We start from the raw sequence: 26,229 nt of genomic DNA on the forward strand, positions 1-26,229 counted from the left end.
CTAGCTGCGGCTCCATCCTCCCCCCAGACGAGCCTTCTAACCTTAGCACTTGCCTGGCACCCACGGATTTGCCACCATCACATCTCACAGGGCCACACCTGCTTGTTCACACTGTCTTGGGATGTGCCAGTGTTGGGAGGCACCTCACTGAATGAGCAGCAGCCATGGCAGGATGCTGAGAGCCACTGTAGTGACCCCATGCCCTGCTCTGCCCTGGAAATCCACTCAGCCCTGTGGATGCCAGAAATCTTGCCCTCATGTGCACACCTGCTGAGGTCTAACCCGGGGTAGTGATGAGGAAGGGTCCAGAGGAGCTCAGAGGTCAGGGGTGCGGTGGGATGCAGGGCTGGCAGGGCTCCGCAGGGAGTACAGGCGGAGATGGTGAGGGGAAGGTTCAGAGGTCTGTGGTCCTCTGTATTTTTAACCTGAAAAAAGGCTTTTCGTGGATCCTGCTCTCTCTCTAGGAGCAGTGTGCCAGGGACTGAGCAGCTGGCAGGTAGCAGCACTGAAGCACTGAAAAGCTCATGAAATAGTTAAGAGATTTTATTCTAATAGCTATAATTACAGTGCTTGTTTGTCGAAATGAAAACTGAAAACAAGTATACAAAACAGTTGATTACTAATTGTGTATTGAAAGCAGTAAGAGGTTCCACGACACCAAATAAACCAGTTCTGAGGGTGTTCCCCCCCGAGATAAAGTTTAACAGCTCCAGCTTCTTCAGTGTTTATCAAAATACAAAAGAAAAAAAGTATAGAGGTCGTCTTTTCTTGCTGGCAAATCTGACCCTTGCAGGATGAGGGAGTGGAAGCTACTTCACACATGTACAGACAGGGGTGCTCCAACGGGCTGTGCGCTCTAGGTGGAATACTCCCAGCTCACATGCGCTCCTTTGGAGGCCCAATGCCCCAGGAGTCTGCTGCTCTGGCCAAGGTGTCTGAGTAAGCGCTGGGAGTTAACTGGGGCTCTCTGCTCTGATAAGTGGTCACACAAAAGCACCACACGCCTGATCAAAAATAAAAGGTTGGTGGTTCCTTGCTTTCTTCTACATTGAGAGCCAAAAGGCTGCTGCCCATGCCACGGCCAGCAGCACAGGCTCCTGCTACGGGCCCTTTGAGTGGCCATGGGAGTGGCCCAGCCTGATGGAGCATAGGGCTCAGCGGCCCCACACAGGGCTCAGATGGTGCTCAGATGGTGGCCTGGGCCAAGCACAGCCTCAAAGCTTGTTTCCTAGGTAGCCGTGTGAGCACAAGTACAAGCACAAACTCTTATGAAATACAGGATGATCCAAAGACAAAGCGTAATTACGGGGTCTCCACTGTGACCATGCAGAATTGATCGTGGGGTTGTTCCTGTCACCTTCTCTCACATTCCCAAAGGGAAACACAGACGATCAGATGGACCAGTACTCAGGTTACTGTCAAACCTGCACTCGGCATATTTCTCCCTTCTGTGTGTTCAAGTGTTCTTTTATTTTTAGCTACTTTAAAAAATGCACTGAGTTCGGGTTAAAAACCAACCACCCAAATGAATCTCGACACAGGTCTCGGGCCAAGACAGGGCACTTGGCTCTTGTAGCACAGTAACCCCTGGGAGCCCAGGGCCAGTGTGTGGAAATCCCTTCTCAGTACTGAACAGTAAGTTGATTTTTCTTTTTTACAATAAAAAAAGCTGCGTAATATTGCATAGGAGTACCAGAAACTGCCTCACTGGAAACAAAAACTATTTACATTAAATAAAAAACCTGTTTGCAGGCTGCATCTGCCACATTTACAGCATGGTGCATACACACTGTGACCAAACCCCTGGAGACAGATTCTGGCACTCGACACCACAGAGCCGCACAGTTTGCCACATGGGAGTAAAGCAGAGGGCGGAGAGAGGGAGGAGGAGGGAGAGGAGGCAGAGGGAGGAGGGCAGGTCTCGGCTCATTTCTGGTTTCGGAGCTGATTGGACAACCAGTCCAGTCCTTCATAAAGCCCGTCTCCACTGGTGGCACAGGTGGCCTGAATGTACCAGTTTCTGTGGCGCAGGGAGTGTAATCCCAGTTTATCTGTGATCTCAGCGGCGTTCATGGCATTGGGAAGGTCCTGGGGGAAAGATGACACAACAGGGGTCTGGGTGAACAGGCAGGGCTGCAGGGGGTGGCCAGCCCCAGCCAGCTCTCAACTGGGGAAGAGATGCAGCCTGCACACTCCACCCTGAGCCCACCACACACATAAAGCATTTGCTACCAGTCACATCCTGGGCCAAGTCCCTGGGCCTCGGGTTCTTCCCAAGCCCAGAGCCCACCCTTGGCCAACCATGCTGCATCACTGATGCTGCATCACTGATGCGGCCAGACCCCCCCATCTCTGCAGGGTTTCTGTGTCTGCTGCAGAGGGGTGTGCCCAGGCAGGTGCCTACCTGCTTGTTAGCGAACACTAATAAGACAGCATCCCTAAGCTCATCTTCTGCCAACATCCTCATGAGCTCTTCACGGGCCTCGTTCACACGCTCCCGGTCATTGCTGTCAACCACAAAGATCAAACCTACAAAGCAAGCGGGCAGCACTGCAAGTGGCTGAAAACCGACCCCACCCAGCTGCAGGCAATGTGACCTGATAACGTGACTTCTGAAAGCAAAACAAATGGGCTGTCTTGGGGCTGAGGGCTTGGTTTTCGTGGGCCACCTAGCATCTAAGGCAATGGGACTCGCTGGAGGGGAGGTACGGGCACCCTGACTGCTGCCTGTGCTGGAAGGGTCCTTAATTAATGTGACCACCCCCTCAGGGCTGCTCCTACCTGGGCTGTCCGTTCTCTGGACCGCACAAGGAGGCCTCCAGGAGGCAGCCCCCCGCACCCCCCCACCCCAATTTCTAAAAAGGCAGCAGCACCTTCTGATGGTAGGAGGCAAAGCACAGGCAGTCAGCAAATAAGGAGCAGGCCAGGGTCCTCCTGGGGCCCTCGTGGGACTCTGGTTGAGGGGGCATGGGTCTGAGTGGCTGCCTGACAGATCAGTCTAAGTCCCAACAGTGGGACTCTCAGAGCAGTAATTAATAGAATGTGAGCCATTTACCCTGGATGCCCATTTTCTCATCTGTGAAATCAGGAAGACAGCACCAGCCCCACTAGGGCTGTTCTGGGTGCTACGTGAGATCAACCATTACAGCACTGAGCACGGGGGCCTGTGAAGGTGTTCATATACATATACACGTGGGCTGTAATAATTAAAACAAAACTTTTCTCAGGACTATTTGAATTCCAGCCGGCTGGGAAACTGCACACCTACCAGGTTTCACCTTTAAAGGAGCGTGTGCTGTGTGCACCGTGTGCCTCTGGGCCCAGAGGCCCTGCTGGACTGGGCCCCAGCTGCTTACCTTGTGTGTTCTGGAAGTAGTGGCGCCACAGGGGCCGGATCTTATCCTGGCCACCCACGTCCCACACGGTGAAGCTGATGTTTTTGTACTCAACAGTTTCCACATTGAAACCTGAGAGAAGCAAGAGATTAAAGGTGAGCGTCTTCTCTGCCCTCAACTATGCTTGGCTGGAGCTCCTGCGAGGTTAGAAGTCCCTCCTCTGAACAAGAGATGCCCCTCTGCTCCCAGAGGGTCACTGAAGAGGGGCTGGCAGAATGCCCTGGGGTGGCCCCGTGGACTGAGTGGCAGCAGCCATGGGGTCCTTGCTGTTCCCACACTCCCCTCAGAAAGGTTCCTCCCCTCCGCTTCCAATTCCTGCCTTCAACGGTGACACCTCCTGAGCTTGCTTTTAACAGGGCCCTGGCTCTCTCCTGCGGCCCCTCTCCTGGAACCGTCACTGGGCCCAGGCCTCCCAGAACCTGCCCCTGCCAGATGAAAGGACAGGCTCTTACCTATAGTGGGAATAGTGGTTACTATCTCGCCAAGCTTCAGTTTGTAGAGGATAGTAGTCTTTCCTGCGGCATCCAGGCCAACCATGAGAATGCGCATTTCTTTTTTGCCGAACAGGCCCTTGAAAAGGTTAGCGAAAATATTCCCCATGCCTGCAGACTGCTGAGATCAACACTGGCCAGAGACACCTGAAAAGACAAGATTTTCCACAGGTTTCTGTCTCTGTGCTGCCCCACTGTCGGCACCAGGGAAGCCATTCAGAGACCACCCACCCACCCAAGGATGTGTTCACAACTGTCACCTCTTTGTAAAGCTCACAGCTCAGGCAATTATGCGATTCTGTTCCTAGGCAACAGAAAAATGAATGCTGCATATGAAGCTACTCAAAGTGAACTGCCCCCGAATCAACCTTGGAAATGTTAAGAAAACAAGGCTGAACTTTTGATGAATCAGAATTTTACGCAGCTGCTAGAACTCCTTCATTTTACATGGAATTACCTCAGAAAATAATTTCCCAAAGCCAGGGTACAGGAAGGCCCAGAATTATTCCCCGATTCCTAAGTATGACTCACACCTGAAACACACACTTGAAGATGAGATGTTTACCATTTGAAAACTGTTGCTTTCAAATGAATGCTGGATTTTCTCTACAATCTAAAAGACATTTTCCAGGCCAGAAAGAACAATTCAAAAGAGCTCTGTCTATCAGGGACCCCACCCTGACGCAGGAGTGGAGTGGAGTTACTCTGTTGCACAAAACGGAAGCCTGCAGCGCTGGGACCTCGGGATTCAGTAAGAGAAGTCAACTTTCACTAAAGTGCTGGAGCTGGGCCGTTAGGCTTGCGGGTAGGGCCTCCCAGGCTCCCCCCATAGCACACCAAAGCAGTGGTCTACGCACGCAGATCCCACTCCTGCACATGACCCCACTCACCGCAGCCTGGGCCCCATCCCAGCTGGCAAGGGCAGTGGCCCCAGAACGTCTCTGTTCTAGGAAGGCAGAGGAAGCTGTAAGGCACTGCAGGGCATGAAGTCCACAGGGTAAACCCAAGAGGTGGGGTGGCATTCATGCCAGTAGAGGGAGTCTCCATTGTCACATTCCTGCCAGCTGAGGCTAGGCTGCAGCCACCCCTGGAATCACACTGCTCAGGTGGGCTCCTCATGGGCAGCAGCAGGTTTACGCAGAACAAGCGCTGCTCATCCGGTCCTCACTGCTGTTGCTGGTTCCACCCAGCACAGCAGAAACTCAAGGGCCACTGATCCCCATCAGCTACCACCACCCGTGTCAGAGACCAGGCTCAAAACTTGCAGGAAGGGTCACTGCCACCTGGGGAAAGCTGGCCTTGTTGGGGGGAAGGAGTCACCAAGTCCCAAAAGCCTCATGCTCTGGACACTGAAGTGCCTGGCCGTTCTGTGGGCACTTTCAACCTTCAACTGTTTTGTTTTGCTCCCTTCACCCCCCAAACAGGAGCTTTAGGAAAAAAATCATCACTTTTTCAAATGCTGAATGCTTAAACATTTGGGATTTTAACCACCTACTAGAGTAAAACCAAACAATGAAATACTATGCAGCTGTAAAGAAAGTGGGAGTTTTTCTTTATATATTGGTTTAGAAAACTAACCAAGATATATTAAGTTAAAAAAAGTAAGGTGAAAAACAGTGTAACAAGCCTTCCTTTAAAGCACTACTAGTACTGAACTGCCTATGGACAGAGGCACTCTGGAGGGCTGTTAATCTGAAGCTAGTATTTGCAGGGGCTGGGGGAAAGGGGTAGATCTGAGACCAAGTAGGAAGGAGACTTCTCACTGGATGCTTTTTCCCTTTTGAAATAATTTCAAACCTCTTTCTTCAGCCTTTCCTGATGGACACTGCTGGAGATGACAGGCCAGACATCTAGATCACTGTCCCTCAGTCTGGGTCATCCGACATTCCCTGTGACGGGCTGCCGGTGATGTGTCTCAGGAATACCCAGGGCTGCTGTGCTCGCCTCACTGTACCATGTGTGGTGTGGTATTCAGGTTTTTTTCAATCCTGGCTTTCGCCCTTGATAACTTGGTAACGGTGATGTTTGCCGTGTGTCTTCGTTGTGAAGGTTGCCACACGGTGACTTTCTACTTAGCCATTCCTCCTACAGTCAGTAGTCAGCATTCTGCTGTACAGACACACCCCTTTCCTTCCTTCCACCATTCACTTACTGGTTCACTGCTATCAGCAAGGACCTGTGAGCTCCCATTGCATGCAGTCAATGGGCTACAGTCAGTCAGTGGGCCTCCCGATGGGGGGGGGCACCAGTGGTCCACACTCAGCCAGTTGAGCCCCTGCCAGCTGGTTTCAGTGCCCTATTGACAGTTTTTATTCTTTTTTGGTTTTGGACCATATTACCTGTTAAAATTAAATGAACTTTAAAATTTAGAAAGATCTTCATGGCAACATTCCCTTTTCTGGAGACAGTCAATTTTCCTAAAAGATTAAAAATTCTTTATGAAAAACAGGGCAGAGTGAGCATATAAATTTATCTCAGTTCACTCCTGATATCGGTATCAATAAAGAATTAAGATGTAGAAAGCCACAAGGACAGAGAAAAAGGGAAGGGAGGCAAATTTTGGAAAATGACACTTGACTAGGCAGAGAAAGCTAGAACCTAACTCCCTGTAGAGAGGGAGTCCCAACTGAGACGCAGGCTGAGAGCTCCTGGAAACCTTGGAACTTGGGGAACTTATTACACCAGGCCTGAAGATGAAAGAAGGGGATGAAAAGGGAGCTGGGCTGGAACTCTGGGTAGGGTAATCCTGCTTCTTCCTCAGCCCTGCAGGAGCTGGAAGGAACCCTCTTGGAGCCGCTGAATCAGAGAAGCTCAGATCCGGGCATTTGAAGCAGAGAGGAGGAGGGTGTGAGGGAGATGCTATACCAGAAACAGAGGGACACAGTGCGTATCAATATATCAGACAGCCATGAGCCCCCCATTTGGCTTCCAGAACGACAGTGAGCCATGCGTGCCCCTGCAGGCTTCTGCACGCGAGAAACCAAAGGCCTGAGAGAAAGAGCAGCATTTGGAAGCGCCTAAACAGCAGAGCCCACCCACCTCCACACACTGTCTACCTTTAAAAAGTCACCAACATAAGAGACCAAGACAAACATACAAAAAGGAATTTGGAGGGGAGCAAATAAAACAAGAAAAACCTCGCAGAAATCAAATAACCAAAACAAAAAATTCAATCAAAGCACAAAAGATGAAGCCTCTCAGAAAGGAGAAAAAAGACCCCCTCCAAGGCACGCTATGAATTCCAGAACACCAGGGGCCAAAAGATCTTAAAAGCACTCAGAGATTAGAGGACAAAATAAGCAATGCTTTCAAAATTCTGAGAATATGACCCTTCAACTTTTAATTCTACATCCAGCCAAAGTATCAATTAAGTGTAAGGACAGAATAAATTTCAGAACTGCAAAGCCTCAAAATGTTTGCCTCTAAAGCACTCCTTCCTCATGAGGCTACCCCAAGGAACACAAGCAAGGGCACTCCATCACAGGAGCAGGTAAGGGTGACAGGAGAGGGGACCACCAGGCCACGCTGGAGCAGAGGGATGGAGGTCTTCAGGAGAAAGAAACACACTACCTACGTGCTTTCAACGTGGGCTCTGGCAATCCTGGGGAGTTTGGGGAAAACTAATGACAGTTACAAAAAAAAAATAACCACCAAAAAACCCAAGGATGAAAACGGACAAAAACAGAGATTACTTCAAAATTTACTCCAGCAAGTCATTACTTGTTCAGCAGTAAACAGTATTTATACAGTCGTTTTTTTAATGACATTAGTAATTACCGGGATATTGGGAGGCTGAGGTAAGAATGTGTGGTATAAAGGGCCAATCTTCACTGTTCAATGAAGTCTAAACTTGATAAATTAAGAAATAACAGTATAAGCATGTTAATTTAGAAATAGTAAAGCTACAGGTAAGCCATGGAAGGAACTTTCCCTAGGAAGCAAGATAAGGGGTTGAGAGAGGCTACACAGAGGACTGCTATATACATGTTTTGTGTCAACTCTGAAGTATTACGCTCATAAAAATCAACACAAAAACCCCTCACCAACCTCCACATCAGACAAGACATAAAATTCCCCCACGTAAACAGAGTCCAGTTGTAGGAACTACGGGCTGGATTCCTGCCACTACATGCGGTTAAAACGTAGCATGTGTGGTTAAAACCACGTGTGGTCTGTCCTTCGCAGTACCACCAAATGATATACCCAACATCCAACTCTGGGCCACGCTGTGTGCCTGGCCTGCCTCACAGCATCTGCAGGCAGCCAAGTTTGCAACTACCACAGTGGTCCAAGCCCTACCCCCTCACCACACACATTTCTATCTGTTTAAAAAACATTTTTTATTTATATATACTTTCATATATATATTTCAAGCAACATATTGGAGCCCAAAAAGGGGAAAATGGCTCACGAATCTGGTGGCAGGCTCAGGATCTGGATGAGCAGAGTCTTAGGTTTAAGACACTGCCACACAAACTGTTTGGTCTCTCCCACTCAGCACGCCCTTCTGTAGACGCAGGCCAAGCTGGCCAGCACTTTCTGCCTCAACATATTCCAACATCCTCATGGGGCCCTGGACCTGGGCTAGAAGTTCTGGCAAGCCCCTAGAGCCTCTTTTCCCTTGCTGTGAAACGGAAGTGCAAACCATTCCTCACTGTTTACTGCTCTGTACTAGGTACAAACCTAACGCCATACAGGCAGTAGGGTCAAAGTTCCCCAGTGACAACCGTGGCTGCTTCTGTGGCCTCTCTGCACAAGCTCTAGCTTGCTGCACAGTGCCCAGCCCGGGTGCTATTTCACCCTTTCCTCCACACACTTCGCTTCAAACCTGTTTTTCAGGTTCATCTGGAATATCCTGTGTATTAGCAAGCAGCGAAAACCCTGACTTTTCCAGAAGAGCCTGTCAGGCTAGGCAGGCATCCCGTCCAACTCACTTATTAACTTAGAGGGGACAAGAAGAGTAACAGTTAACAGCTTGTTCCTGTTTCCTGATATCTAGAGTTCCCACCAGGCTGTTTCCCACACTGGCAGTGTCCTGTGATCTCAAGATCTGATCAGGTTAAGGTCTTTACCTTTGGCAGGGTCTAGCCTGAGAAGAAAGGTGACGCCCTTTAGGGACAATTTTTTTCCCTCTCTTTGTTCAGGACCAGAGAACAACGACAAAGGTGGCTTTGGAATTAAAGCAAAGAACACTACAGTGAAACTTGTGAGAGCCATAACTTGACAGGATTGCCTTGTTTTCCTGGGTCTCGCAAGTTTTCTACCTTTGACAGGGTGCAGCCTTACCACTTTTCCATCCCTCTCCAATAGTGGAAAATGTTTGAGTTTTCCTTTTCTGACAGGTTCGTGCCTTTCACGGGTTCCAGCTTTTGCAGGTTTTACTGTGTATGCTCAACTCGGTGAGCTACATGCTCTCGTGTGAAAGGGACTGACTGACAAGGGTAGTAGTTGAGGTCAACGGGTGTCACTGGGGAAGAAGCAAACCACCTGCTTTCTGAATAGGGTGCCAACAAACTGGCAACAGGCTTAGGAAAAAAACTCTAGCTTTGTGAGTTTACACCAGTTTCACCTGAATAAAGGAATCCAATAGAACTGGTTTAGCTGCTGAGAAATGTACCTGTGACCCAAGTAAACCTGTGACCTCCACCTGCACCACCTGCTACAATTATACCGTCTCTTAACAAGTCTCACAGAGGTTTCAGGACAAGGAAGAGACAGAGCCCTCGTCTAAATTTAGAATTGTACATCTTGCCTCCTCAGAAAGAATACATTCAAGTAGAAAGTTTATTACAATTTCTCCAAAACTGTTAAAGCTGGCTTATTAAATAGAATCTCTAACAATATCAAGATAACCTCAACTGTCAGGCATCATCAGAAAGAGATACCACCGACCTAGAGCACAGAGCACAGGAAATAAAAACTAAACTAATGTGACTGATGGAGGCAAAAAATCTCTGCCAATTACCGGATGGGCTGCTTGTCAACTGGGACTCACAGGACATTACCTGCCTGAATGAAAAATGATGGATAAGATCAAAGCTTTTTTTTTATTGAGGAATAAATCACATACAGTAAAATACAGTCAATAGTCCATAATTTCAGTTTTAACATCTAACTAAAGGAAAATTACAGTAACAAAGTAAAGATTTTCCTGAGGAACTATACATTACAGAAATTTTTCTTCAAGGGTTTTTTGAAAGAGCAGCTGCCTTCAAGCACGCACACGTGCTTGGACTATTAACTGCTGGAAGCCTAACTCAGCTCCAATACATAAAATAAAAACACGGATGTTAACTTTCAAGGGGCAGTGCTCTACCTTCATATGGGACGCGGTCACATAACCTGCCACAAACTGCTTTCTGTGTATCAACATCGGACCCTGATACGTAGGAAAACCAATGTACGGGCCATTGCCAGGTGGCTCTACCTGCCCGCCAACGTTCCTTTTCTGGAGCTCTGACACGTTTCTTCAATGAGCTACTGTGTTACATTTTGTCACTACTCCATAAAAATTAGTCTGAGAGGAAAAGGGAATGACCCAATACTAGTGATCAGAATATACTTCACTCAAGCCTCACACAATTGTGCCAAAAGTCTCAAATCAATAAGCGCTAAGAAGGGAGCGTATTCTACCTGAGACTCTCAATGGATTTAAGCTGACTAACCATTCAATTATGAAGAAAAAGAAGAAAACCAAGGAAGTGTGAAAGCACTCTACAGACGTTATCATCCTAGCCCACACCTAAAAAAGGCGAGTTCTCAGGAGGTATTTTTGTTTTCACGATATTATTCCAGAGCATGCCTCTATGCTGGGATCCTATACATCCTTCAGAAAGAGGGCTGCTGTCCAGAAGGAAGGGAGCGGAGCTCCAGAGACCCCCAAACCCAGCACCCTTACTCTTAACTGATGGCACCGAAGACATCTGCCTCCTCCCACAGCTTCTTGCCCCTGGGGAGTTCCAGGAAAGGCATCACCTCTCAGGCTAGACTCCTAGGGGAGGAATCCATCAAACACTTCAGACTGCTCTTTGCCAGCTTAAGATTGAAGGCAGAGTCTTTAAATGAGTGCGTGAACTGACATCTGGAAACAAGTTTCCTTCATGAGATTATAGTCCATAAATATAATCTTGGACATTGCCGAAACAGAACAAGTACACACCAAACACCAAGTGCCCAGTGTATGAATCTGCATAACTGGAGGCACTTTAACGTACCTCCAAAATAATCCGACTAACCATTCACTATAAAACCGAAGTATTTAATCGATGAATGTATTTACATATCGTATTCCCCCCACCCTGTTCACATTAAGGCTTTATTTACCTTTTTTTTTTTTTTTTTTTTAACATAACCGTCCTCAAAGCACTTCACCGAACACAGGTATGTCCTTCTGTGGTGCAACGGATCGCTTTTATATGGCTTTTGTCACCATGGTCTTGTAAATCCTACCAAAAGACTGGGTGGGACTATGCAAATAAGGCCTTGTGGCCTACCAAGTGGATTGCACAGTTTGCTAATAATGTAAATAAGGTGCATGTCACCCTTGTGGAAGTGGGATCATGCCAGCGATGTGTATGGAACCCTAACGAGGATATTGGTCAGGTTTGCCATTCCATTAGGCTTCAAATGAGCCACCCCAGAGACAGGAAAGAAGGATCTCACCACCAACAAGAAAGAAGAGCCAGGAGTGGAGCATGTCCTTTGGACCTGGTACCTGGCACTGAGAACCTCCTGGAACCAGGAGACTGAGAGGGAGGGAGGGAGGGAGGGAGGGAGGGAGGGAGGGAGGGAGGAGGGAGGGAAAGAGGGAGGGAAAGAGGGAGGGAAAGAGGGAGAGAGAGAGACAAAGCGAGTGAGCAAGCTAGCCATAACACCAAAGATGGAGAGAAGCGGTGGCAGAAAAACAGTGGTGGCAGAGGCAGGAGACCGGCAGGAGACAGCATGGTGGGCTTCCTGGTCCAGGAGGGGGAACCTGAGTGCCCTTGGGCAGAAGGCCTGCTGGCAGAGTGGGGTGCCTCCAGGTACTTGGTGGAGCTAGGTTTGCCAACCCACGGAGCCAGAGCTGAGGGCCTCTGGGCTGAGGCTTACTGGCGGGGTGGGGTGCCTCTGAGCACTTACTGGCAGAGCTAAAAGAGCTTTGTAACACTTGCCTGAGCAGGGCTGAGGGCCAGAGGCACACCTGCCTGTGTCACAGCTGAGTAGATGCCCTGATCGAAGAACTGTATCCTGAGCATTCCTGAGCCTGAACTGTAACCTGTTACTTCCCTAATATACCCCATAACTGTGAATATGGTCTGTGAGTTTGGTGTGGCCACTGCCAACTAATTATCAAACCAAGCAGAGAAGCAGAAAGTTTCATGGGAGGGACGGATGGTGTCAGAATTGGTAAAAAAGCTGGAGGGTGCCGGTATGTCTGATCTCCACCTCATAAGAATCAGCCTGGGGCTGCTCATCTTGAGTCTTCTTCCCCCTTGTGAAGTAAGGGGTCAGGCGCCTCTGCCAAGCCATTTTTACAGCTAGTGTCTGAAGCGAGATTTGTTGCAATGGCTCCAGACTCATGGAAAGGGAAGTGAAACTTTGGATTCTTAGATGGTTACTTTGGTTGCTGTTACCTGTAAGGCCAAAAGGAAAGCAAGAGATGTTCTGTACAGCTGAGGGGAGGAAAGCCAGGTTGATTAAAGAAGAGGGTCTACAGGTAGCCAGGGCGCACAGGTTCTAGCCGGCCAGAGGCCTAAGCCATATGCATACGAATGGGAGTGGAGAAGATGAAACCAGAGTGTTTTTAAGAAGGGCTATGTGTTTTGCTTTCTCCTATCTAGTGTTGTAAACCAACACAGTAGAACTGCCCCACAGGGTTTCCAAGGAGCAGCTGGTGGATTCAAACTGCTGGTCTTTTGGTTAGCAGCTAAGCTCTTAACCACTGTGCAACCAGGGCTCCAGTGATGTAAAACCAAAAACCAAACCCGGTGCCGTCGAGTCAATTTCAACTCATAGCAACCCGACAGGACAAAGAAGAGCTGCCCCATGGCATTTCCAAGGAGCAGCTGGTAGATTCAAACTACCAACCTTTTGGTTAGCAGCCAGTTCTTAACCACTGTGCAGACCTAAATATATAACAGAAATGATTACTGGACATTACAGATAAGAGAACGTGTAACTCCACCTTCAGCCAATACTTGATTGGATATGCTAAAAGGGGAATCAGAATTTGCCACAAAGCAGCAGGCTGTTGGTTTGAATACAGTAGCCCTGTGTATACAGTATTGATTGGAGCCATAGGTTGAAAGCCCGGAGCCTCATCCAGGAATCTTGCATTTGAAAAGACATGCAGACCTACCAGAACTGCTGAGAGAACAGATTTGCCCCAAAGAAGGACCTGGGGGGGGGGGGGCGGGGGCGGAGGTGGAGACTGTTTTGCTCTTTGAATTTCCAGCAAGCCAGTGGTTTGCGTTTGTGTGCACTGAGGTGGCAAAAGCCAGTGCCCATCGGAAGAACCCCTTTCCAGGACTGGAATTTAAAGGGAGCCAGCAAGTAGACGGCCCGGTATATTGGCCTGTGGTGACCACTAGAGTCATGAGTGTAAGCCGGGAAGGTGCAGCAATGAAGAGATGGGCCGAGGGTGGATGTGTTCCACTGGCACCTGCTGACCTGGCCCATGGAGACTAGGAATGAGAGAGAAGGGGCTGGCTGGACTGAAGTGTGTGGACTCTTGAGGCTACGGCTGGTACTCACTGACCTAGCACACAGGGGCTAAGGATGAACTGACCAGAGCCCAGCTGAATGAAGTGAAGGTGTTTGACGCCATGAGCCGGTGCAGACTGCTGCAATTTGATGGACTGCTCTGGACTGGACTTTGCTTATGGATGCAGATGCTCAAAGTTCCAACTGGAACAGAAGATTCGTAGACCAAGGAACATGCTTGTCTCCACAAAGTACTGGTTTGAGAGGGACTGGCAATTTAAACACTGGCTATCTAAAATGGGGGGGGGGTGGAGATAAAGGAATGGAATGAAGCAGCTGGCTTACACGGTTTCGTGAGTGTGCTTAGACTGAAAACAAGCGGGACAAGGAAGGATCCCCACTGAGTAGTTTCCTCTTCCTGATGGGTCTGGGGAAGAGAGGGTGGGAGAGGATGCTGATAGGATTAAATGATCCAGTTTTGAGTGTTGACTGTTGACAGGGTTAACTGTGATTGTAGAAGCTGTACGTGTGGAAGTGTGGACTAAAGGGGAGGCACTGCTGGATGGGAGTACAGTGGCCAAACCTGAAGTCCCTTAAGTTTTGCTGGTGAGGCTCAGAGCAAGGAAACAACCTCAGTTAAATCTCATCAGAGGCCAGAGACGGTGCAGCCAAGAGGACTTCTGGAGAACCTGACCAGATCAGATGGACACCTGCAGCAGACTTGAGTGGCTGTTACCGGAGTAACCTCACCCAGAGGACTCTCTGCCCTACGGAAAGACTAATTGTTAACGACTGTTCTGGACTGGTAAAATGATTGCAAGGGGGAAGTTAATCCTTAAAGTATGAAAGAACCATGGCTTTAAAAGCCAGAGGGTGGCGATGGATGGCTTTTATATGGCTTGTCTCACCATGGTCTTGTAACTCCTACCAAAAGACTGGGTGGGACTATGCAAATGAGGACCTGTGGCCTACCAAGGGAATTGGGTAGTTTGCTAATAATGTAAATAAGGTGCATGCCATCCTTGTGGGGGTGGGATCATGCAAACCAGGTATATGGAACCCTAATGAGGGGATTGCTCAGTTATGCCATCCCCCTAGGCTTCAAATGAGCCATCCCAGAGATGGGAAAGAAGGCTCTCACCACAACCAAAAAAGAAGAGCCAGGAGTGGAGCAGATCCTTTGGACCTGGGATCCCTGCACTGAGAAACTCCTGGAACCAGCTGACTGAGTGGAAGGGAGAGAGGGAGGGAGGGAGAGAGGGAGGGAGGGAAGGAAGGAGGGAGGGAGGGAAGAAGAGAGGGAAGGAGGGAGAGGGAGAGGGGAAGAGGGAGGGAAAGAAACAGAGACCCACAGGAGACGGTGCAGCAGGCTTCCCAGCCCACAGAGCAAGAAAGCTGAGTGCCTTTGGGCGCCTGGTGGAGCTAGGTTTGCAGACCCAGGGAGCTAGAGCTCAGTGCCTCTCAGCTGAGGCTTACTACTGAAGTGGGGTGCCTCTGGGTACTTACCAGCAGAGCTAACAGCTTTATAAACACTTGGCTAAGCAGGGCACAGGCCAGGCCAAGGGGTTGAGGGCCAGAGACAGATCTGCCTGTGGGCACAGCTGAGAGGAGTCTGTTCTGATCTAAGAATTGTATCCTGAGTGAAAAACTGTCTCCTGAGCATTCCTGAGCCTGAACTGGAACCTGTTACTTCCCTAACAAACCCCATACCTGTGAGTATGGTCTGTGAGTTCTGTGTGGCCACTGCAGCAAATTATCGAACAGAAAAGTACAAAGTGTTGTGGCACAGTGTCGGAATTGGTAAAAATGGGGAAGAGAGGAAGTATCTCTGATCTCGCCTCTTAGCAATCAGCCTCGGGCTGCTGGTCTGGATTCTCCTCCCCCCTTGTGAGGTTAGAGGAGGTCAGACACCGCCGCTGCCATGCCATTTTTACACTTCTGAAATCTACACAGAGGCAGCCCTTAGAAAATAGGCAGACAAGCTCCACATGAAAAAACAAACTACTCAGGGCCACTGAAAGCAAGTGACACATTACCTGTAACTTCACGAGACATGAAAGTTTAAGGCCTTTACAGGCTCAGATCAGTTCCAATGGAACACTCGCTGGGATGTGGGTATGAGGAGCCCCTTTCTTCCGGTGTGCACAGCCCTGCGCACACATCCCTTGTGGCAGACACTAGTTGCTCCTCAGTAGTTCGTTCTCCCCTCTTTTCTCTCTTTGCAACAGAACCCCAATTTACATACTCATTTAACATTTTTGAACTACAGTTGACAGGGGTAACTGAAACCATGGAAAGCAAAACCGCAGAAAAAAAAGGGGGGCTACCGGTACATCTATTTTGGCAGTAATGGCATGGATTACCTATGTCTGGCCTGAAAATGCATTAAGTGTGGAGGACTTGTCACTGGAAACATACAAATCCCAAAACACAAATCTCCACCAATCCACACATTAAAACTCACAACAAATTAAAATGGAGGATATCAACATAATTTTAAAATGCAGAGAAGCAAATGAGAAACCACCCTAAAGATACACAGAGACAGATCCCACAGTGTGGGACCCCCATCAACTGAGGAGTGTCCACGAGCAAAGTACAAGGCGTGGCAGCTGAACTTCCTAAAATATACATTAGAATTCCCAGTAAGCTCCACCAATGTGATAATTTCCTGTTATGAGAATCAAATTTGGTAACCTTTAGTAATTAACTTGGTAGGTCATCAGTTAGTAGTCCTCTGAAAGTCAACTGGAGTTGTGCTTCAATTCAATCTAGTGGGAATGACAGGAGGGAGCTCCTAAAGGGGACCCTGCTAAGAATTTCCCACTACCTCTAAGACTAGTCTCCCCATCTTCCAGACACTCTGCCAATCCTCCAATAAGCTAGTGTTCACTCAGACTCAATATCTGAAGCCAAGAGCAAACATCACCTTCCACAGGAAAGGCTTCTCCCCAAGAACTGGTCCTTTATTCTAGACTGTTCTAAGAGCACTCTTCACACAGCCGGTCAACATTAGCCACACCATGGCTTGGCATGGTGCTTGGCACAGAGAGGCCCAACAGACACTGAATCACACTGATGGACGACTAGGCAGAAATGTAGTGGTGACAACAACCTCAGCTTCCCTGTCAGGATCCACAGACCCAAACAGCTGAATAGCTACGTTCTTACCCCAAATCTCATTGGTGAACTACTTCTGATAAGCCTCTTAGTTCAAGCAAAGATCATACAAAGGCTGCTATGCCTATGGGCAATATCACGAAGTTTATTTCTAAATGCAGCCAGAAATTTTCACAGGTTCACAGACACACACATACTTGCACATCTTATGGCTGCTGCAGTCTTCTCCACAGTCCTTACAGAACTGGCAGGTATCTGGTCACACTTTTTTTTTTACATGTCACGGTGGTATTTTCCAAATATGTAAAACATTCGCCATCTTCACCATTGTCAAGTGTACACTTACGTGACATTAACTACACTCACCATGTTGAGCAACCATCACCGCTACCCATTTCCAAATGTTCTTCATCACCCTCAAGAGAAACTCAGAACCCCTCCACAGAACTTCCGCTCCCAGGCCACCAGCCCCGGGCACTAACCACTAACAAACGTCTGTTGCCATGCATCGGCCTGTTCCAGACATGCCATGTCAGTGGGATCACACAGAACTTGTCCTTTGGTGTCATCTGACTTATTTCACTAAGAACAACACTTTCCAGGTTCATTCATGTTGTATCAGTCAAGCTACTGCAATTCATACCTGTATTATACAGTACAATTTCTGTGTTTCTGTTCTAACAGTGAAGACATCACAAAAAGAGAAGGTAAGGGAATTCAGCATCCGAACGAGCCCTGGTGCCACAGTGGTTAAGCATTTGGCTGCTAATTGAAAGGTCTGTGGCTCGAACCTACCAGCCGCTCCTCAGGAGAAAGACGTGGCTACTTTCATAAAGATTAAAACTGCAGCCTTGGAAACCCTACGGGGCAGCCTACTGTCCCATAAGGTGCTCGATGGTAGTGGGTTTGGGTTTAATTCAGGATTCTAATTTCTGTAGCTAAGTAAATTATGTTAACTGACTTTCGTCACTTCATTTCTTTAACTATACGCTCACCACAAAATATGCTGGGCACAAAGAAGTGGCCAGTTTCTATATTTTGGTTAATTCCCCAAAGAGGCCATATCACAGCGCCCACTGGTGCAGACAGGCTCTCTCAGAGCTCAAAGTGGGGCTCTGGTGGGAATCAGGCTTCACCACGACTCCCCCTTTCTACACCACTTCAAGAAAAAGGGAACTGAACAGCCAACAGCTAATGAGCTATCCTATAAGAAAGTGGCATAGAGTTTGCTATTCTTCCTCAAATCTCTCAGAATGGGGAGGCCACCCCTCTGGGAGTGATTAAGCCAATCCCCCAAAACTGACTTTGAAAACAAAAAGTTACAAGCCCATTTCTCTTCTCAGAGATGGAAGACTTGCTCTTCGTGAGGAAATAAAAAGCACAGTGCAGCAGGTGTCAAGAGCTATTGTCTGATTCCTTTCACCTCTGGGGCAAGCAGTTCCCCTGCCTCATGACAGGGCGGTGAGGGATACAAGCCAGTCCCCATGCCCCTAAGTTCTCCCTTCAACCTCTGGGAGGGCACTGTTCTAGCATGAACTCTCATTACTGTCTCATCTCTTCCCTGGGTCCTTATCTACCTCTGGTCTGCACCTCAAGCCAAGGCAGCACTGTGTCAGAGGGCTCTGGATACCACATCTGGCTCCGGCATCCCCTGCTTCAAGCCCTCCACAGCTCCCATCGCCTCCAGGAGAAAAGGTCACAGCCTGGCTGGTGGCAGTGTGCCTCCTCACCCCTGCTTCACTAGTACCTTCTCAAGCCTTGGACCCCACCACCCTTGGTTTCTCACATCCACACTTTTTTTCTCCAGCCACCTTCATTCTCTAAGTGAGCTCATCCAGGCTCAAGGCATTACCACCTACACGCTGACACCCCCAAACTGCTATTTCCAGACAGACTTCTCAACTCCAGACTCATCCTACTGCCCGCTCAACAGACATCCTTTCCAGCGGGGTGTCTAACGCTCCCATGGAAAGGTCCAGACCATCACTTCCATGCACAGAAACATCCTTTCAGTCACTCAGACCCAAGCCCTGGAGACATCTCCAATTCCTCACTGTCCCGTCACCCCAAAATCATTTCTGTTTTATCAGCAAATCCTGTCATCCCTCCCTTTGAAAGGTGTAAGAAATCTGACCACTTCTCTTCATCTTCACCACTAAGCTCCTTGGTGTCTGGTCCAGGCCACCTTCTCCCTTCTCTGTTAAGAGTATGCTGTCGCCTCCACCCCACAATGTGTTCCCACCACATCAGCAAGAGTGAGCCTGTTACTGTCACAGCAAGTCCAACGATTTAATGCTTCTGTTCAAACTGTTCGGGGGTCCCCACCACACTCCAGGAGTCCTCACAATGGCCACCAGTGGTTGGAAACCATCAGGCCAAATGTGCCCCCCATGACACATTTTATAACGCTACCTTTACCATCCTGAAAGAAAGTTAAGAGACAATATAACCAACACAGTGCAAAAGGGGGAAAAATCATCATATTGGCCTAACTGTAACACACTGGGAAATAGAGGTAAGTGACTTATAACAAAATATGTACTTCAGCCCTGGGCACGACCACACCAAAAGATAAAATGAAGTGGTCAGACACACCGGGAGACCACCGTGACAGACAGCTGCAACTGCAGACTGCGCGTCCTTCTGGCACCTCAACTGCTAAAGGACACATTTCATGTGTCCACGAAGTGATATATATATTTTTTTTTTCCTGGAAACAGAGAACAACTCTTGGTAAGGTTCTGCAAACAAAACAAAATCATCCTTGATTTACAAGGTAGTTGCACTCCTGGAACATTCAAAACATCTATTAAAAGTATGCAAAAAAAACAGGGTTTTGTCTTTGTATGTAAAACAGGTGTAATAACTGGATCTTCCACCCACACAGAAGTCACACAGGATGCAGCACTGTATGGCCGCTGCTATTAAATGCCAGTCCTGACTCCCAGCCCTCAAGAAAGCCAAAACTGCTCCCACAAATGTCCAAAAAACCCTTTCTGGGGGCCAAATAGCCCCTCTGAGAACTGCTGTCATGCCCAACCAGGCTTGCCTCCTCAACCTCAACTCTGTCCATTCTTCCCTTCCCCTCCCCCATTCTATTCCTGGCAGGTCTCCAAGAACAGGAAGCTCACCCCTACACCTCAGGGCCTTTGCACTGACTAGTGTCCTTGCCAGAGCCCTGGTGGTGCAGTGGTTAAGAGCTTGGCTGTGCACCAAAGGTCGACAGTTCAAATCCACCAAGCCGGTCTGTGGAAACTCTATGGGGCAGTTCCACTCTGTCCTATAGGATCACAATGAGTCAGAATCGACTCGAGGACAGTGGGTTTGGTTTTGATTTTCCTTGCCTATAAGAAGCTTCCTGTTTCTCACAGACCCCTCGCTCCTTTGTATCTCTGCCCAAATGTCACTTGTCAGGGAGATTTTTCTCCCACCTGGCTTTGATAGGTCTCTACTGCATTTAACTTGCACTTATTTCATCTGTTTACTGTCTGTCTGCCTTCGCTCCACCAGGACAGAGTTTTGTGTTTTGATCACAGCCCAGCACTCTATGAATGGTATTTCCTCTGCCTGGGATATGTCCTCCTTCCCACCGCTATCAGTTTTCAGTTTGGCACTAGGTAGAGGTGAAAATAATTGTAGAAGAGCATTTACTAGGGCCCTTAATGATCAAAAAGATTAACCACACATCTACAAAGATGTTTTTCCTAAAACGTGGGCTGTCAGTAAAAACATAACAAGCCACCGATGGTATTTCATGCTGTCCATGTGGTCCAGTACCCTACATTCCTTCAAATGTAACAGTGTAGAGAGCAGGAGCGTTAGAGACACCGTTAACTTCTCAAGGCAGAAGTGCGGCATCTCAGCAATATAAAAATACCATGGGCGGGATATGTGTGCCTGCAAAATCTGCTTTCTAAATTTGCCTGCAGATATCTTCAACTCATTTTCATTTAATCTTCCCAGTAATTTTCAAGATCTTCTATCACCCTGGCACAAGAGAAATGCTCAAAGCTATAAATACTTTGCCAAAAGATACAGTCTAAATATAAATTAATGGAATCAGTCAGTTAATGAAGAATTGCACTCTGGTCCATACAGGAGTAGGAAGCTGCTCCTTTACAGGCATGCGTACTGTTTAGAGCACTCTTTAAAAGGAAATCCTCTGTCCTGCGTCCCTCTGTCTACATTCCTACTCTTCAAAGGACTCTACAGAGACTTTACAAATTGTTTTCTTGGCTGTTTGCACCTAAATCAAACTGATCACCTGCGGTTGCCAACCACGTGAGTTGAGAGTAGAACCGTGTGCCACAGGGTTTTCAAGGGCAGAGTTTTCCGGAGATCCCCAGGCCTTTCTTCTGAGGCACCTCTGGACGGACTCAAATCACCGACCTTTCAGTCAGTAGCCAAGTTCGTTAACTATTTATTTGTACCACCCCAGGGTCTTCAAATCAAACTGACAGGATACTTTACAAACTTCTTGTTAAAAATCTTTGGTATCTCAGAGGATTAGAACCACTAAGTTTCCTGTGCAGCTTCCATATGCAGTAGTGCAAAAGTTACTGAATGTATGAAGAAAAGGAAGAAAAAAAAAAAAGACATTCTTTTCCATAAAATCAAATACTACGACTTGAAGCCCTTTAGAAATGAATCCTTCTAATCTGCTAGCATTTCTTTTAGGAGTAAAAGTTGTTTCCAAAATACACACTCCTACATCCTTAAGATGTGCACAGATCATAATCAAATCTCTAAGTAACTTAAACCACACAGCAACAGCACCCTTCAGGCCTCGGAGATGTATAAAAAAGTCTGCCTCCTAAACTGAATAGCTCCCAATGCTATGTTTTTGAAATTTGCCTGGCTTTATGTTTTTTCCTGTCTCCTCCCTCGCTGTCACTTAAACCATGCCCCTTGCTATTGTCAGGGACTGGAAGGAACTCCTTCTTCCCTTTCTAGTCACTGATGACAGATTGTTAAGCTCCAGTTACCACTGTATGTAAAACCAGGAAACGGGATAGTATGGAGGTTGGGTTCCTCAATCAGCCAGCCTCCACCATTCTTTCCAGTTTCTACAGGGCAGCTGCTGTGACAAGACTCTGTGGGTGAGGGCCAAAGAGATTCTCCTAGAAATAAAGAGTCCTGATGTTTCTGTGTTAAATCTTGCCATTTTTTTCCAGCTAATCAGGCCATTTGACCCACCTGAGAATGCGAAACTACCTTCCTGAATAGCTGTAAAAGATGAGGTGCAACTATATTTCACAGAGCTTATGACAATCACAAGAGGGTACAAGCCTAAGGATGAAAAAATGATCTTAAGTGTTATCCAGGTGACCTGGAATTTCTATCTCCTCCTTTCTCTCCCACCACCCTTTACTTCCCCATACGTAGGGTCAGACCCAACTCACAATTAGGTCAAAATCTTTTCCAAAAGCCTACTTCAGAGGATGCTAAGAGGACATCTTTAACAACCACCTATGCCAGTAAAATGGCTGGCAGTTCAAATCCGCCAGGTGCTCCTTGGAAACTCCATGGGGCAGTTCTACTCTGTCCTATAGGGTCGCTATGAGTCTGAATCGACTCGACGGCGCTGGGTTTTTTTTTTTTTATGCCGGTTAAGGAGCCATACAGCACAAAAAAGGTACTTCTCATTTAATGTCAAACTCCCAACTGAAAGAAATGTCTGTTTCTCTCCCAACTACCTCTAACAGATCTGCATTTTTATTTCCCTTCACTTCTACTAATACCATTATGAAGGCTGAACGGGTCAAAGGGAGAGTCCCTATCACGGACAATGTGGACAAGGATAGTCTGTGAAAAGCATGGCAAATCCAGAATGGCTGAGGTCTGATCATCTGTAAAGTAGAACGATAACAACGCTCAGGAAGGTGTGTGCAAAAAAGTGTGAAAAGCCTGATCTGTGATTAACAGCCAATTTTAAATCCAGACATATCAAGGCAAAATTTAATTAGAAAAATCTGAAAAAACTGATTCAATGCTCTCAAGCCAAATTAATATACCATTGTAAGAACCTGCACAACAGATTTTTTTTTTCCCTTGGTTGGGTTTACTCCTATGGCCCTTTGACTCCGGAGATCACCTCAGCAGTTGATGGCCCATATTACATTTTCCTGACGTGAATAAGAAAAGCCAGACTGTACCTTTGTTGAGATTCAGGCCTGTCTGGTTTTGGGTACAGACAGGTCAGCAGTTGAAGAAGTCCGAATGTCCTCTTCATATTGTGCAATCAGCTAAACACCATGATTTTTAAAATCCAGAACCCTAGAGAGCACAGAACTAGTTTCTGCTTTCTACTAATTCTCTCTCACTGATGAGTGGTGGAGTGTAAGTCAAGCCAGCTATTATCCAAACCAGTGATTTTAAATCTCTCTGGAGTAGCAATTCTGAGTATCTGAGAATACCCCCACACGAGCAGCATATTTCTAATGCTGACATTATATTTTTCAACATGATATTTAGGAAGACCAGTAAAACTCTACAATGTGGCACATCCAGGACTGAGGACCTCCACTAGGAGGTTACCAGAAGATCTTAGTGCAAGCAAGATAAGAACCTCTGACCAACGTGGCCGATGGCGATGACACCACAGAGCAGTAGCACTTTGTTAACCCGTGGAGAATGTCAAGGCAGAAGACCACAGGATCAGTACACCATGCAGTGACCTTATACTCCCTCAGACACACTGCTGGAAACACCAGGACCAGTCGTGCACACAGCAAGTAGGAAAAAGTGCTGACACTAGTTCTGAAAGGAGAACTGGGACTGACAACTCCAACACCAGTGGTGACATCAACTGTGCAGCTCTTAACAGAAACTTCTGGGACCACCCAAAAGCTTTTGAAATTTCCTCGTTTTCTGCCAGCCATTTCTTGTGCAATTCTGCTCAAGTCATTTAAAACAGCAGTTTGCTTTTCCTTTCGATGAAATGGGGAGTGTGCCACCAGGCTCCGAGGTACTGTCTCAAATAATTACTTAATGTTTTAAGTACTGTATAATTGTTAAGCCTTATTAACAAAACTACCATTTTCCATGCCGTAACAACCCGGATTGTGCAACAGGAAAGCATGAGGTCAGCTCTGCTAAAGAGACTGCCTAGACTTTAGGAGCAAATTGTTTTACAGGTAGGTTAAAGATTCGCCAGCTGCGAAAGAGGTATTCTTATCTACTCCCCAAGACATTCAAGGAAAAAGTCCTAAGGTTAAAAAAGCAAGGATAATTCAGTCCTCTAAAGGCCACAGGAGCCTCGACTGCCGATTTACTCAGAAGGCAGCTCCCTGAGCTTGGCATCCTTTAAAGTCTTCGCATCTCCTAGGCTACGCCGGGTTTGTCTTAGAGGTCTACAGATCTCACTCACGTGAAAGCCGAACCTCCATTCGGCAACAGAGGCAAAGCCCAGGGCCCCTGCCCTCAGGCAGCTCCCAGCCGCTCCTCCCCTCCCCCAGCACCCGCCAGGCGAACTCCGACTCCCAGCTTCTGAGCAAACAGGAACTGGAGGCAGGAGGCCTAGGTTCAAACCCTAGCGATCTGTGACCTTCACCGAGTCACGGAGCCGATCCAAGACTCAGTTTCCTGATCCCTCATAAACCTCGAGGCTTATAAAATTTCCTCTCCAGAGGTCGGCACCCGGAGGCGCCTGGAAGGGGCCGGCTAGACGTTCATCCGTCCTTGGGAGACCACCGCGCCCCGAGCCCTAAGCGCCCCGCTTCCTCCTCCACCCTGCCAGGGCAAAATGACTCAAACGCGCCGGCTCCAACTTCCTTTCCCTGCGCCGGTCACCGGCGAGCGAGTCCCGCTCGAACAAGCAGTTCCCGAGCAGAGGAGGAAGCAAACCTCTCGGCTTCGAAGGCGGGGAGGGCTCCAGAGAAGGAGCAGGAAACGAAGGCTTTTTAAAGGAAAAGCCCGACCTCCCGGCGAGGCCAGGACCGAAGCCCGCGCCTCCGGATCTCGGGACCGGCGAGGGGGAGGCGGCGAGGGTGCCGGGCGAGAACGCGCGGGAGCGTTCGGGGTAGCAGAGGCCAACAAGGGGGACACGGGAGGCGCCGACCAAGCCCTCCGCGCCCCGACCGCTCGGCCCAGCCCCAAACCGCCCGGCCCTACGGCCTCGCCTGCCTCCGGTCCCGCCGCCGCCGAAGGGGCGAGACACGCGCGAACCCCAGGGCTAGCCCCGCCGCCTGCCCGCACCGTGCCCCCCGCCGTCTCACCCCTCGGCGGCCGGGCGGCTGCTGCTGCTGCTACTGCTGCTCCGAGCCAGGCGTTGGTTTCGCTCCCACAAGATGGCGGCTCTGACGGCGGCCACGTCAGTGCCTGCTGCCGCGGGAGACGCCGGGTAACTGGGGCAGGGACATCGCAGGCCACGCCCACACCGCTCCGGGTGCGCATGCGCGGGCCGCGCGCGGAGGCGGAGCCGGCGGGCGAGCAGCGAGGGAACGGCGCCCCGCCCCTGGCCGGTCCCGGTCTTACGGGTCCAGGTGCCTTAGCGGTCCACGCGATCGGACGGGCAGTGGGCGCGCTGGGCGCCGGGCCAGCTGCGCCTCTCACCGACGTGGAACCGGGGCCTGGAGCGGTGGGACGGGGCCAGGCCCTCCTGTCCAGTCCCTCCCGTCCGGTCCATCGCCGGCAGAAGGAGCCCACCTCCCTGCGGCCCGCGCGCGGCATCGTGGGGGGCCCCGTGGCCACCACCAGGCGGCCACACACAGAAAAGGGGGTTTCCAGGGAGCTTTCAGGCCTCCGGCGTCCTCCTCCTGCAAACCGGAACGTTACTGGACGCCGTCCAAGGGCCTGGCAGAGACCAGAACAAACGCGCTTGTCCCTGGAGCTGACCTGCGGGAGCACCGTCCTATATGGAAGAAATAAATGATTTACTGAGTCCGGTAGTACGGGGTCAGCAGGGCAGGAAAGCCAGTGGCACGAGGGAGAGTGATTGCAGGGGGGTGGTTGGGTGACCTCTAATGAGGAAGGGACAGACTTGACGGTGAGGCTTGGAGGAGACATTTCCTGGGGAAGCCTCCCTGAACCGATCACTCCCCCCAGTTTCTCAGGGTGCAGGAATCTGGCTCTGGCCTCCACTGTGAGGCTCACTTTGGCCTCCAGCTGACCCCTAGGGCTACATCCTCCCATCACCCTCATGTGACTTTGAATCCCCCGCGGTGGGTGCTCCTCATTCCAGAAGCTTTAGTGGAAATGCAGGGAAGCTTTCCAGCCCAGTGCCCTAGGTGTTGTGGGTGGCCAAAAGTGGAGCCTTCACTTGGGTCCTGGCATAATCACTCCGTGGCGAGTCCAGGGGCCTGCCTGATGAGGCGGTCAGCACCAGAGCCTGCAGAGCAACTGTGGCCCGGCAGACAGCCTCCTGTCCCCAAGTGCACCCATCACCCACCTGGCAAAGGCGGTGTGGCCTGCTCGCTGGGCTGGCGTGGCCCGGGTCTCACGATGCCAATGCTGCCATCACCCCAGACAGCAATGACCCTGTGACCCACCTGTCTCCAAATACTGCTTTTCTCCTCCTTCTGAAATAATGAGAACCCAGGCCC

The 26,229-nt window shown here is 49.1% G+C and overlaps 1 protein-coding gene across 1 annotated transcript; it reads right to left on the reverse strand.

The window, feature by feature from the left end:
- Positions 1-527: 527 nt before the first annotated feature.
- On the reverse strand, positions 528-25,009 carry ARF1 (ADP ribosylation factor 1). Its single transcript, XM_049875109.1, has 5 exons — positions 24,904-25,009; positions 3,848-4,033; positions 3,357-3,467; positions 2,405-2,529; positions 528-2,088 (listed from the first exon to the last, which is right to left on the reverse strand). Exons 2-5 carry the CDS (start codon positions 3,993-3,995, stop codon positions 1,927-1,929), a joined length of 546 nt encoding a protein of 181 aa, XP_049731066.1. The 5' UTR covers positions 3,996-4,033; positions 24,904-25,009; the 3' UTR covers positions 528-1,926.
- Positions 25,010-26,229: the final 1,220 nt, after the last annotated feature.

Source organism: Elephas maximus, chromosome 2 (genome assembly GCF_024166365.1).
Source record: "Elephas maximus indicus isolate mEleMax1 chromosome 2, mEleMax1 primary haplotype, whole genome shotgun sequence".
NCBI lineage: Eukaryota > Metazoa > Chordata > Mammalia > Proboscidea > Elephantidae > Elephas > Elephas maximus.